The 14687-nt window shown below is 35.4% G+C and overlaps 2 protein-coding genes across 7 annotated transcripts in view; both read right to left on the bottom strand.

Annotated features, from left to right (window-relative positions):
- The window catches only part of LOC107571950 (envoplakin-like), a 26910-nt gene extending 21743 nt beyond the window's left edge, over positions 1-5167 (bottom strand). The window contains exon 1 of one of the 3 annotated variants that reach the window (XM_016258339.1): positions 5060-5167. The gene's annotated coding sequence lies outside the window, so the exon portion shown is untranslated. The remainder of the gene's footprint in view (positions 1-5059) is intronic. The other 2 variants (XM_016258340.1, XM_016258341.1) reach the window with 2 other exon arrangements.
- A 5246-nt stretch (positions 5168-10413) lies between these two features.
- The window catches only part of LOC107571953 (cysteine protease ATG4D-like), a 10187-nt gene continuing 5913 nt past the window's right edge, over positions 10414-14687 (bottom strand). Inside the window, exons 10-13 of one of the 4 annotated variants that reach the window (XR_001607260.1) lie at positions 12771-12890; positions 12398-12690; positions 10651-10678; positions 10414-10493 (exon numbers count right to left, since the gene is read on the bottom strand). Coding sequence is in view for 2 of the 4 variants with exons in the window: in XM_016258344.1 (XP_016113830.1) it covers positions 12526-12690; positions 12771-12890 (285 nt within the window). In the remaining 2 variants the exon portion in view is untranslated. Of the gene's footprint in view, positions 10494-10650; positions 10679-12065; positions 12691-12770; positions 12891-14687 lie in introns of those variants that run through there. The other 3 variants (XR_001607259.1, XM_016258344.1, XM_016258345.1) reach the window with 3 other exon arrangements.

The following is a 14687-nucleotide window of genomic DNA, read 5'->3' as shown; positions in this document are numbered from 1 at the left end:
CGCAAAAATGCGACCTGACCTACATTGACCCCAAACACACTCATAAACTATATTATAAGACAATACGTATTGTCTTCGTTCTTTTTTTTTTCCACAATAGATAACCAGGATAAAAGAAAGCCTCCAAAAGTGACAGATATTTGCCTCTATAGTGAAGCAGCCTGATATTTAATCTGTTATCAAACATTTAGTGTATTTTTAAAATATTTTATTAGTCATATCTATAGATTCAGCAGGAGTTTTGTTGAATGTAGTACAGATTTAAGGAGAATTTACATGAAAACAAACTAAAATCTGCATCTCTGAAACCACTACAAAACTAATCATAACTAGGCTAATAATCAAAAAACGGACTGATTATTAAAATGCATTTTTACAGAATGTTTGTTTTATGACATCCTGTTCTTTATTTACAGCAATTTTGTATTTAACTTATAATTACCAATTATATTTTTCAAATTGAGAATACATTTCGAATTCAATTGAAGCATCTGACATGCTGTAAATAAGCATCCATATAAAACCCAACGGGCTGCCTAACAACACGACTTCATGCAAGGAAAATTGCAAATGTCCCTCCTTAATTACAACAGTTCATTTCTGACACTATTACAAGACTCAGCAAACGTGAGTCACAATCGCTGAGTGTATTAATAAACTGGTTTCGTGTGTGGAATGCTTGACCTGTCCGATATGTGTGACATCATGTGTTTATTTGCATATAGTATCTGCAATCCTCCTTGTTTCTGTACGGAAATCACGGCCTTTGTCAAGAACAAGTGGAAATGCGGTTTATTGTTCTCAAGATATACTATTGAAACAGGTGTGTCTCCTTCACACCCTACACAGGCACTTGGCACACATACACACCTAAATACCTGGGAATGGACAAAACACACACACACATACCCACACCCACACACACACACACACATGTCTGGTCAGCTATCCTTGTGGGGACTCTCCATAGGTGTAATGGTTTTTATACTGTACAGACCATATATTCTATTTACCTACACCAACCCTACCCCTAAACCTACCCCTTACAGGAAACTTTCTGCATTTTTAGATTTTCAAAAAACTTAATTCTGTATGATTTATAAGCTTTTGCACCCGTGGGGACCACAATTTAGGTCCCCACCATTACACAAGTCCCCATGAGTCTGTGTGTAGTCAGGTTTAAGATTAAGTTTTTGCTGAAATAGTGGCTATAAGAGAGGTCACGTTTACTATCGTTGCTCCGAATTTCATGGCAAAATCCAGCCGTTTCAATAGTTGAAGTACTAAAATGACTAAAGCTGAAATTAAAATAAAGCTAATAAATATTCAAAAACTAATAACCTACACAAAATTACTTAAATGAAAACTAAAAAATGTTAAAATACAAGCTAATTCAAAATGTAAATAAATACTATAATAGCATATAAGTAATACTAGAATAACTCTGTTATTGACAGTATTTTCTGATTTATAGAGAGATTCAAAAACTTTAACTCTAATGTCAACTAAATGAAACAGGAATGTTGAACCTAAATTTACCCAATGTTCAGATTTATGTTCTGGAAATATATGTGACCCTGGAGCACAAAAGCAGTCATAAGTAGCACGGGTATATTTGTAGCAATAGCCAAAAATACACTGTATGGGTCAAAATTATCAATTTTTCTTTTTATTCAAAAATCATTAGGATATTAAGTAAAGATCATGTTCCATGAAGATATTTGGTAAATTTACTACCGTAAATATATAAAAACTTCATTTTTGATTGGTAATATGCTTTGCTAAGAACTTCATTTGGACAACTTTAAAGGCGATTTTCTCAATATTTAGATTTTTTTTGCACCCTCAGATTCCAGATTTTCAAATATCGTCCTATCCTAACAAACCATACATCAACGAAAACAAATTTATTCAGCTTTCAGATGATGTACAAATCTCAATTTTGAAAAAATTGACACTTATGACTGCTTTTGTGGTCCAGGGTCGCATATGCAGATTAGTGCATTCTCAATTAGTCAATTCTTCAATTGCTTATCGGAAAACTTCGCTTTGTCTAATTGTCTGTGCTTACTCAACTATTTATTAGTTAAATTTGACCCTATTCACTTATTATCTAGTGACTGTAAAATAGCCTACCAAAAAGAAGATTACCAACTCAAATTGGTTCCTCGTTTTTGCTGTGGTATCGAAATTGAGCATTAACCGTTAAAAAATAATAATTTTGAGAACTGCATATTTTCATTGTCTGAGTGGACATTGATGATTATCCAAGTGTTTGAAGTGATGTACTTGCTATACAAGCTTCAGCGTCTGTCATCTGAGCATCTGCCCTTGACAATGACATTTATCAGCAGCAAATAGCAGCATCTGAAGAATGCAGCGCTGCCTGATGTGTGCCAGAGGTGAAAGTGTGTTATAACACCAACAATACAAACTGATCAGCACACAGTGAGTGTGTGTGTGTGTGTGTGTAAATGAGTTGTGAAAGTGTGTGTTTCTCAGCGTATTTTTTCGTTCCACACATATTTCTGGCAGTATTTACTCTAGTACAGCGTTGGAAATATGCTCGCCTCACCCTTCACCTCTGCAGCAGCTCAAACAAAAACCAGTCACGATTCAACAGGAAAGGAAGACCATCACCATTTTCATGATACTTCTTTAAACTCCAGCTTGACATTATTTCAAAGAAAAAAAAGAAACTATAATTGTACAGTTGTTATCCTATTTGTTGTGCTGCCCTTGATTTTTGCTGATTAAGTAAAATATTATCTAGTGACTGTAAAATAGCCTACCAAAAAGAAGATTACCAACTCAAATTGGTTCCTCGTTTTTGCTGTGGTATCGAAATTGAGCATTAACCGTTAAAAAATAATAATTTTGAGAACTGCATATTTTCATTGTCTGAGTGGACATTGATGATTATCCAAGTGTTTGAAGTGATGTACTTGCTATACAAGCTTCAGCGTCTGTCATCTGAGCATCTGCCCTTGACAATGACATTTATCAGCAGCAAATAGCAGCATTTGATGTGTGCCAGAGGTGAAAGTGTGTTATAACACCAACAATACAAACTGATCAGCACACAGTGAGTGTGTGTGTGTGTGTGTGTAAATGAGTTGTGAAAGTGTGTGTTTCTCAGCGTATTTTTTCGTTCCACACATATTTCTGGCAGTATTTACTCTAGTACAGCGTTGGAAATATGCTCGCCTCACCCTTCACCTCTGCAGCAGCTCAAACAAAAACCAGTCACGATTCAACAGGAAAGGAAGACCATCACCATTTTCATGATACTTCTTTAAACTCCAGCTTGACATTATTTCAAAGAAAAAAAAGAAACTATAATTGTACAGTTGTTATCCTATTTGTTGTGCTGCCCTTGATTTTTGCTGATTAAGTAAAACATATTGTATTAAATGTTGAGAATAATGGGTTTGGATGCATTACGATAAATATTTTCTTTTATTACAACAACACGAATTTTGCAAAGAAAATAATGTCACAAATGCATAAAAAAATGCAACAACAAAAAAATAGCCTTCTTAAAAAAGGTCTCATTTGTAAACTTTATTACTTAAAATGAACTAACAATGAGCAATACACCTCTACAGCATCTAATAACGTTCATTTGTTATTTTCAATACATTTTTAAATCTAAATTTGCATCTGTTAACAGTTAATGCATTGTGAACGAACATGAAAAACTGCTGTAAAATCTTTTAAATCCTGCCCTTGACAATGACATTTATCAGCAGCAAATAGCAGCATTTGATGTGTGCCAGAGGTGAAAGTGTGTTATAACACCAACAATACAAACTGATCAGCACACAGTGAGGGCCGTGTGTGTGTGTGTGTGTGTGTGTGTGTGTGTAAATGAGTTGTGAAAGTGTGTGTTTCTCAGCAGAGGGTGTGTTGATTGAAGGTTTATGGTGGAGGTCTCGTCGTTTAAACCACAGACACGTACCAGCTAACTACATCTCGTCAACGCACTTCACTTTCAGTGCAAGCGACGTCTGAGACACACCTTCAGCTGCTGATCAGACAGGATCGATCGCTCTCTTCAGCGGCTGGAGCTGTGTGTCGTTCCACACATATTTCTGGCAGTATTTACTCTAGTACAGCGCTGGAAATATGCTCGCCTCGCCCTTCACCTCTGCAGCAGCTCAAACAAAAACCAGTCACGATTCAACAGGAAAGGAAGACCATCACCATTTTCATGATACTTCTTTAAACTCCAGCTTGTCATTATTTCAAAGAAAAAAAAGAAACTATAATTGTACAGTTGTTATCCTATTTGTTGTGCTGCTCTTGATTTTTGCTGATTAAGTAAAACATATTGTATTAAATGTTGAGAATAATGGGTTTGGATGCATTACGATAAATATTTTCTTTTATTACAACAACACGAATTTTGCAAAGAAAATAATGTCACAAATGCATAAAAAAATGCAACAACAAAAAAATAGCCTTCTTAAAAAAGGTCTCATTTGCAAACTTTATTACTTAAAATTAACTAACAATGAACAATACACCTCTACAGCATCTAATAACGTTCATTTGTTATTTTCAATACATTTTTTAATCTAAATTTGCATCTGTTAACAGTTAATGCATTGTGAACGAACATGAAAAACTGCTGTAAAATCTTTTAAATAGTTTTAGAGCAACAATAACTAATGATTAATAAATGCAGTAAAATGTACTGCTTATTGCATTAATGCATGAACTAATGTAAACAAATGAAACCTTACTTTAATTGTTTTATTTAGACATTTATTAATAGATTTTTTCCAAATCAAAAGTTGCATCTGTGAATGTTAGTTAATGCACTGAACAACTATTAATAGATGTTGTAAAAGTTTATCATTCATTGTTAGCTCATGAGAGCTTAGTGCGAAGTGTTTTCTTTATATAAAATATGACTTGTGTCTTGTGATGCTCGGGTGAAATTCAGCAGAAAGGTGTGGATCTGAGCTGATGAGTGACACATTCATGCATGAAAGCCTCTTTTAAAAGTGAGGGTTTCGAATCTTTTCAGTCGTGCATGTTGAGAATTTCTGACCTTTAAAGTTGGCACGAACTCTCAGCAGCGAATGAGCAAACCAGCTCTCGTAGTAAAGTACAAATGTAGCACAGGATGCGTGCAAGGGTGAGTCTAGTGAAAGCGGTCAGGAACATCTTCAGGTCATACTGCAGTTCACCTCAAAATTCAAAGAAAGAAAAAAAAAAGATTACATTTAGAGTCAGACATCTACTGTAATTTGTAACAAAATAACTGTATTATTTCAATTTTTGAAGAACCAAATAAACTTAATTTATGCTGATTAAACCAATTTACTGCTGTAAAAAATGCAATAAAAAAATAAAGCAACCATAAAAATATCATATATATATATACATATATATATATATATATATATATATATATATATATAAAATTGTGCCTATTTTTCTCATTTTCATTTACTTTTAATAAACTTTTACAGCAATGTTAAAAAAAATACAGTTGTACGCAGTGCATTAACTAACATTCACAGATACAACTTTTGATTTGGAAAAAAACATTAGTTACCATTAAAACTACATCAAAATTACAGTAAATAAAAAATGTACACACACACACACACACACACACACATACATACATATATATATATACATTTAATATTTTATTTATATTTCTAATTTTCATTTACTTTTAAATGAAGTACTAAAATAACTCAAACTAAAAGCCAAAGCTTTAAAATTATAGATTAAAAAATAGTATGACAAAATGACAATGACAAAAACTAAACTGCAAAAACTTTACAACTAAAACAAAAACAGAAAATATAAAAAATAAAATCTGATTCAAAATGTTAACAAAAACTTATATATATATCAGTGATCATTTAAATAATTTTGTGCATTGCAGTCATGAAAATTTGAGAGTAAAATGAGCTTAAATTTGATTAAAATAAAAAAAGAAATCAACAAAAATAAAAATGTATGAGCATTACGAGCATTGCGTTAGCAGCGCAAAAGGTTGTGGGTTCGATACCCAGGGAACACACATACTGGTAAAAAATGTATAGCGTCTGCTAAATGCATAAATGATTAATCTTAGTTAATGTTAATTCCAACATTTACTAATGCATTATTAAAATCAAAAGTTGTATTTGTTAACATTAGTTAATGTACTGTGAATTAACATGAACGACTGTATTTTCATTAACTAACATTAACAAAGATTAATAAATACTGTAATAAATGTATTGTTCATGTTAGTTCATACAAGGTTCAAGAACCTTATTGTAAAGTGTTACCCCCAGTATACTTTCTATTAATAGGCCTATACTTCACAGGCAATAAAATGACCCAAATAAAACCAAAAACAACTCGATTTTGTCATCAGAGTCAACTGAAGGAAGTCAACTGAAGAGTTTCGCCGGAATTCCTAATTAAGCGTCGGAGTAAGAAATAGTTTAAGAGAAGAATCTTCATTTGCATACGTGCACTTGACATGCATACCTGCCATTTCTCGTAAAAAAAAACATGCAATTATCTTATTTAATAACAGAGTAGCATTTACGGCATGAGACTGGTCGCTCCTGCTTTACATTGACAAATAAACACACGAACATGTGCACAATTACTCATGAAAGAGAGGAGCGTGATGCTGAGATCACTGCCCTCCACTAGAGGACTCCACTGATCAATATTCATCATTCCTTATATGATGTAATAAAAGCGTGTCATTTGCATACAAGTAACAATGACACAGTGAACAAACTAATAAACCAGTTAAACTGGAAAAATTCACTGAGAACCATCTTAAACTCTTCTGTAGTGTAGGATTGTGGGAAATATCAGCATGCACAGTTGCACACTTTGAAAAACCACTGAATGTATGATTCTGTTCTTGTTTGAAGTGATATTTGAAACACTTTAATTCAGATATCCTGAGCTGTGAGTCTCTGTAAAGAGCCAGGCACTAAAACATCTACAATATAAAGACACATATTTGGAAGACATGTGTCATCAGAATTCACGCAGGGTTTCTGCAGGCTTTAAGAAGGTACATTTAAGACCTATTTAAAGGAACGTGATTTGTCATTATGTTCTTTTTTTCAGTGCAAATGTCTAAAGATTCTTAAATCAAGATACATTTGCTTGAGAAATAAAATGACGTGTGAAATTGATCACATGAAGTGAGTTTATGATTAAAACAAGAACAAATATCTACTAATGGAGTCTGAAAAAACAACTTAATTCAAAGGGAAAACTAGTTTTCATATGTGTTCTTGTTTTAAGCATAACATTGGTTCAGTTTCTCAGAAAACTAGACTTCATGTCTACATTTTGCATCTGTATCTTGAATTAAGGATGTTACTTTATGGCCTGCTTTCACAGACGGGGCTTAGACTAAGCCAAGATTAGGCCATAGTTCAATTAGGACATTTAAGTAATTTTACATAAACGTGCCTTGGAAAACACATTACTGGTGTGCATCTTGAGACAAAACAGAGGCACTGATATATTTTAAGATCAGTCAGTGCAAGTTTCTTTCAGTTGAAACAGCTCAGATTTGCATTTTAGTCTAGGACTAGGCTTAAGCCTTGTCTGTGAAAACGGGGGTATGAGTTTAAGACGTTCTGCTCTGATTTGAGAGCTTTAGAATATCTTAATTTCTGTAAGGTGAATAAGACTTTTTTTAAAAACTTTTTAAGACCTGCAGAATACCCAAACGTGGATTTCTGAAAGGAAACAGATGCTTTTTGCCCTCATAAAGGTGTAGTTACAGCATCTACCAGCGGGGGCTTAACTAGATCACGTTAACTAACCCATGGCAACCTGTTTGAAATGGCACTTGAAACAAAACATAACACAGACTGCTGTGACAGTACTTATGATGAATCTAAAGCGCTGTGTGTGGAGGACTGACAGAAGCTGTGAGAAGCGTCAGTGTGTCTGTGTGTGTGTTTCTCTGATCCGGCCTACAGGATTAAACGGGTGAGAGGAGGCCGTCCTGCCCTCACAATCCTAACATCACAGACATACCTCATTTCTGAAAGGAAACAGATGCTTTTTGCCCTCATAAAGGTGTAGTTACAGCATCTACCAGCGGGGGCTTAACCAGATCACGTTAACTAACCCATGGCAACCTGTTTGAAATGGCACTTGAAACAAAACATAACACAGACTGCTGTGACAGTACTTATGATGAATCTAAAGCGCTTTGTGTGGAGGACTGACAGAAGCTGTGAGAAGCGTCAGTGTGTCTGTTTCTCTGATCCGGCCTACAGGATTAAACGGGTGACAGTTCAGCAGCTCCACAGAGGCTTGTGTTTGTGGAGATGGGTCTGCCCTGGCTGTGGAGGCACCGGGTGAGCGCTTTACTGCTGGTGTTAGCGCTCTTACTGCTCCTCACGCTCCTGGCCACACACTCACTACAGACCAACAGGTGAGAGACTTTAGTTAGTAGAATACTAAACTAGACATGTTTACTTTTGCATTTGGCAGGTGCTTTTATCCAAAGCAACTTCAAGGATTCGAACCCATGATCCTGGCGTCAATAGAGTGTCAGGTTGATGGTTAATTAAAACTAAAACAACAATTTTGTTACTTGAAATAAGATCAACTTTAACTGAAATGAAATAAAATAGAGAAAAACTTAACTTATTTTCATTTAGTTTAACTTATACTATAATACTACTTAATACAACAAAAATTACTAGGAACCTTATAGACATATTTTAAAAAATAAATAAAAAAAGTAATACAAATAACAACCAAAATTGCTAAAACTTTAACTAAAATTAACAAGAAAACAAGGGGAAATATAAAAATGCATTCAAAATATTAATAAAAACCATAATAGTTTCTTAATACTATACACATTTGGCAGATGCATTTATCCAAAGTGACTTTCAATGCATTATAGTTAACTAAAACTTGAATCATAAAATCATTAACGGAAAAAAAAAAAAAAAAAATAAAAAAAAAAAATATATATATATATATATATACAAAAAAAATTATTTTTTTACAGCTAGTTGCAAACGCAGCGTTTCTCATTTAGTTTAACTTGAGAAAACTATTATTATTATAGTTTATAATAGTTTTATATATGTAACGGAGGCCAGCGAGTAGGTGCTGTGCAGGTAAACACATGCAGACTTTAGCCTCCTTGTTAGTGCGTCCACCTCCCATGCCCAGGTTTGAGACCCACTCAGAACAAGAACGAGGTGTGGCGCTGAGGACCCGGGAGAGAGGGGTTACATTGGTGCCGTGACCCAGATGGGAGTGAGGCTTAGGGGGGTGAGTGTAACGGAGGCCAGCAAGTAGGTGACTTACCACTAGAGGCTGCAGACTTTAGCCTCCTTGTTAGTGCATCCGCCTCCCATGCTGGAGACCCAGGTTCGAGACCCAGTCGGAACAAGGTGTGGCAGTGAGGACCTGGGAGAGAGGGGTTACATACAGTATTGAAAACTATTATAGTTTCTCAATGATAAACACTGAAGGTTAAAACAGACAGCTATCTAAGAACTATTTCAACGTAGATCTAGACCAAATTATATTTAATTAAAATTAGGTTTGTAGGTTGTTTAAATGGTTTTCTCAACACAAGGTGCACATCATGTGGTATGGTTTCCTTTGGTTGATGCAAAAGCTGTTTTCTGAATTGAGGTGTTCACTAGGAAACCACACTGGAAAGTTCACCACAAAACGGGTCATTTGGACTTTTGTGTTAAATGCTTATGATGACATTTAATTGTGTGTTAGTTGCTCACTGAAGTCAATTTCTGCTGAGAAAACTAACATCCCTTATATCTGTATGCAAGTGCACTTAACACGCTTATGCATGTAATGCACGTTTGTGCTTTCTATTGTTGGTGCTTTCTGAGTCATCATATAAACAGTTTCTGCTAATACTCATGTCAGTGATGCAATTTAATATGGTTCAAAGAAAAGACTAGAAAGAAAGAAATCTGGTCAGCTGACAGAGGAGAAGGCATCTAACCTGACGTTTCCTCTACAGAACCTATGAACTGAGACCTACAGCAGACAGAAGGAACCAGAGAAGAGCTGCTGAGAAACACACGTCACCACTCACTCCAAACACACACCAACCGCCCAAACACACACCGACAGCCAGAGCCTAGTGGCAGAGAGCACATCCACCCATGGTCTTCCTGAAAACACACCGGACTGGCAGCAGCACCGTGCAGAACATCCTGTTTCGACTCGGGGAACGAGAGGGCGCCACTTTTGCCTTTCCCTCCCGCACGTACCAGTTTAACTACCCAAACAGGTAAAATGAGCACAATGCATAATGCACATCACGTTTCCAACAATGTTTCAGTTTAATTACATGTTAGTCAGAGTACTCAGGTCTGCATTACCTGTTCCCATTCATCTCAGAGGCGGTTTGGTGCAGGATCTTCTGGAAGTGCATGACCTTCTGCTGCCGTCTTTGGTCCCAGGCAGCTGCAAACTCTTCACTAAATAATATTCTGGGTCAAAGACAACAGGAGGAGAAAAATATGAGTTTATTTTACCATGGTGCTAACTGGACCATGTTGATCAATCTAGGGCACCAAATGAAAATTTAAGAAAAGATAAATCCATAAAAGCCTCCAAAACATAACTATAATACAATGAAATACTTACAGGGCCCATAACGATGTCCTCTGGGGGCCTGCGATTGCAAACAATTGAGTTACTCCCATGCTAATCAGTCTTAATGATATTCATCATTTAGCTACCCATGCTAGGTCACCAAAATACGATCGTCACTACAAACGCCAATGGATTGCCCCAAAATTGACCTTAAAAAACACTGCCTTTAAAGCCAAAGCATCTCAGTATGGCCGCTGCCATCTTGAGTAAATGACGTAATTTGGAGCCAGTCTGCGCAGTAGAGATTTGTTTGGAGCCAGAGTCTGCACAGTAGTGTCGTGAGGTGGAGCCGCGGTATCAAACTCCCACAGACCCAATCAACCATAACGACACGCCCCGTTTTTATAGCATCAAATTACTAGCTAAAATCAAACTTATCATAAAAATTAACAATTGAACATATATCAGCGTGATAACAATTATCTTAAATTACCAAAACCATCTTTCGGAAAATTGTATTGGAAGTGTAATAAATGTTTTTATTTTGACTCGAGTCCCATTCGTTTACATGAAGAGGGCGGGGTTTATGACATTTACTGCAGCCAGCCACCAGGGGGTGATCAAAGAGCCCGCAGCTTCACTTTTCATGCCGTGTGAGGCACACCCGCACTAGATAGTCATCTTGCTGACGATTCTGAGATCTCAGTCAAGTACTATATATAAATAGTTCGGTCTTTTTGCATGCTTAAAGTTCATGGTTTGGAAAGTCAAGTATCAAAATTATCTACAAGTTTCCCAGACGTGAATACAACTTAAGAGGCCGGTCATGTCCAATTTGCGACATGACTTTGGAGACCCCAGAGGGTTCAAGAGGGAATTGCAGGGGGTAAATCATGAATAAATAAATAAAGGGGTAAAAAAAAGAAACGCATACATTTTATTATTATTTTTGTTAATAAAAGGCTTGTTCACAATAATACCAGGTTGTATTAAGAAATAAAATGAATTTTGAATGGATACTGATAATTGATATTGATTGTCATCAGTAGTTGCTTGTGTTAACAGCAGATTTGTTGCTTAACCAGAGAAGTTAAACTGGTCTGTTAAGTTAAACAAAGATGTCTATCTTTCATGCTACATTAAAAAAAAAAAGAATCAACTCTTAGAATAACGAGAAATGAAACACCTCAAAAGCACTGATAATGAAAATGCATGTCATAAGAATTTGGGTAGAAATGTGCGTAACTAACATTAAAATCAGAACACAACACCAAAAAAAATGTTAAGTTAAACAAAGATGTCTATCTTTCATGCTACATTAAAAAAAAAAAAGAATCAACTCTTAGAATAACGAGAATACAGGAAATGAAACACCTCAAAAGCACTGATAATGAAAATGCATGTCATAAGAATTTGGGTAGAAATGTGCGTAACTAACATTAAAATCAGAACACAACACCAAAAAAAAATAAATGTGACCCAGACCGGTTTTACTTTATCTCTGAAACATCCACATTTTAGGGAAAAGCTTTCTGTTTATACAGTAGTTAGTCAAACAGCAAAACACATAAACAGAGACTAAATCACAGTGTTTACAGCAGCCAAATCACATGTTGGCCTGTCAAAGAGTAACGTCAGCAGCTCTCGTCTGCTGTCATTAGCGTCACACCAAACACAGCCACGCTAATCTGCTTAGCCACCTGCTCCCCGAACTCTTCACATCCTCCTGTATGGTGCGTTTACACATGACAACTACAGAAAAACAAGAAAATAACAGCAGCAGTCTGTAAAAACTCACGTTTCACGTTTTGGACACACAAAATAGTCCAGCTCTCCTTGACATGCCAGTGAGTGTGGCAATCTTGATCACATGACTCAAATTGGAGGAAGTACTGGATAATCCAAACAGGAAATAAAGTGTGTGCATCACAGGAGCACAAATTCATCCAAACAGCTTTTCTTTTTGATTCGGCCCAGTCGGTCTTTGGTCTTTATATGAGTGACTGAGTCTGACGTACAGCTTCTCTCTGCGTTATTGTGACCCTCCACAAATGTGAAGATGGGGTACTTTTCCTCCGATGATGTCAGAGCCTGTCCACCAAATCAAAAACAGAGATACTGATATCGCAGGATTTCGGACGTATAATCTGAAAGGCCGATAAACTACTAACCTCAGTGACGTCTGAGCACAGAGTCTGGAAATCCCCCCTGCTGGCGGCGTAGAAACCCACCGTACAGCTCGGGTCCATGCGGTTAAACGGCATCTTCCTGACAGTTTTACAGTGAAACGACTGCATCGAGACAGACAAACACAGAGACATTATTCAATTCAGTTTATTTGTAGAGCGCTTTTAACAATGCATATTGTTTCAAAGCAGCTGCACAGAAAATGCCTGTTTTTGAATGTTACAATAAGAATTCTATGATAATATAAACTTACAATATATACTATTACAGTTTTTATTCATATATAAATATATATAAAATATTTAAAAAGTGTTTGTAATTTTGTCCCGTTTTTTTTTCATTAGTGTCTGTTTAAAAAAAAAAAGTGTATGTATAGTTTATTAAATGTTATTTCAGCAAATATTTTATTTAAATGAAAATAAATGTTGCCTAGCTAAAATCAAATCATCAAAAAGAAAATTATTTTTAATTAATAAAATGATTTGATTTTAGTTAACAATAACCCTGTATTCAAAAAGTGGAGGCATTAATATACTTTAATAGTTTTGATTAGGGATGCATCGATATCACTTTTTCCAATACTCGCCCGATACCGATACTTTTATTTTTGGTACTTGCCAATACAGAGTACCGATACTGATATTTTTATTGCATTTGTACATTTTTTAAATATTGGGTTCAGAAACCAAAAGGGTATGTATAATGTTAGTTGGTTAACTTCATTTATCAAATAGATACAGTCAAACCAAAATTTATTCAGACACCTTCAACATTTCTCCGATTTATATTCCAAAGCCACTCATATAATGCAGAAACACTCAAGCAAGCAAAACAGGCGCAACGCGTGCACGTACAAATACCTGTGTAAAATGCGCTTGGCTGTACTACTGTCCAGCCAAGCGCATTTTACACAGGCTAGATTCACTTTCGCCTGAAAGCTAAGGTTGAAAATAAATGATGTTTATAGTGAATGCCCCTATAAATGGTTTTATTTTTACGATTTCGTTTTAATCCAAATGATGCGTGTGCTAAGTGAGTGAACATCAAAGATCACACAACAGAATTGCGCCCGCTCGCTCTCTCCCTACCGTTAAGTAACTTGTGCATTGTTTTACTTACTTGTTTTTGACATATACGACAGAACTACAAACTTTCCAGTGATGTCTGTGAGAAAGATATATTCACTCGACAAGCTCGCGCATCTGCTCAATCCACTCAGCGTGCTTTGTTTATCAGCTCGCGCACATCAGCTATACAGGCGTTAATACTGAATGTTTAACATTATATTCATTGCATACATATACTTCGTAGTAGACATCCTTAACTCCATTCTGCTGTCTGTTGTTGGTGTTTCTTTATCTGAATATGGCGCTTATCACATGCTGTGTGGCATTGGCGTTTGGTATCGAGGCATTTTAACGAGTACGAGTACTTGAGACCAGTATCGGGCCCGATAACGATACCAGTATCGGTATCGGTGCATCCCTAGTTTTGATTAATACTTTGAATCAGTTTTTATTGTTATATTTTTAAAATTAATTAAAAGTAACTATATAGACGTCAAACAGAACCATTAAAATACAACTACAGTTTTATTTTCAGTTTATATTTTTTATTTCCTGTTTTGATTTAATTTTTTTTTACTTTAATTTTAGATTTTAATTTTGTACTGTTTTTGCCATTTTATTAGCTTTTTAAAAATTTTTATTATGTGTACAGTTTTTATTAAGTATTCGTTCATTTTTTGTTTTAGCCATTTTAGTCCTTTAACTTAAACAAAAAAATACTAATTTCAACTATTTTCAATTAGAAAAAAAAAAAGTTTTTAATCATTTTAGTTTACTATAATAACCCTGTAAAAGAGAAACAGAGGTGTTTAGCAGTATGTTCAAGTTGCTCTT

This window comes from Sinocyclocheilus grahami, unplaced genomic scaffold (assembly GCF_001515645.1).
Source record: "Sinocyclocheilus grahami isolate Dianchi unplaced genomic scaffold, SAMN03320097.WGS_v1.1 scaffold1673.1, whole genome shotgun sequence".
Lineage (NCBI taxonomy): Eukaryota > Metazoa > Chordata > Actinopteri > Cypriniformes > Cyprinidae > Sinocyclocheilus > Sinocyclocheilus grahami.
The sequence above is the reverse complement of the archived record's forward strand: the minus strand, read 5'-3'. Positions and strand labels throughout refer to the sequence as shown.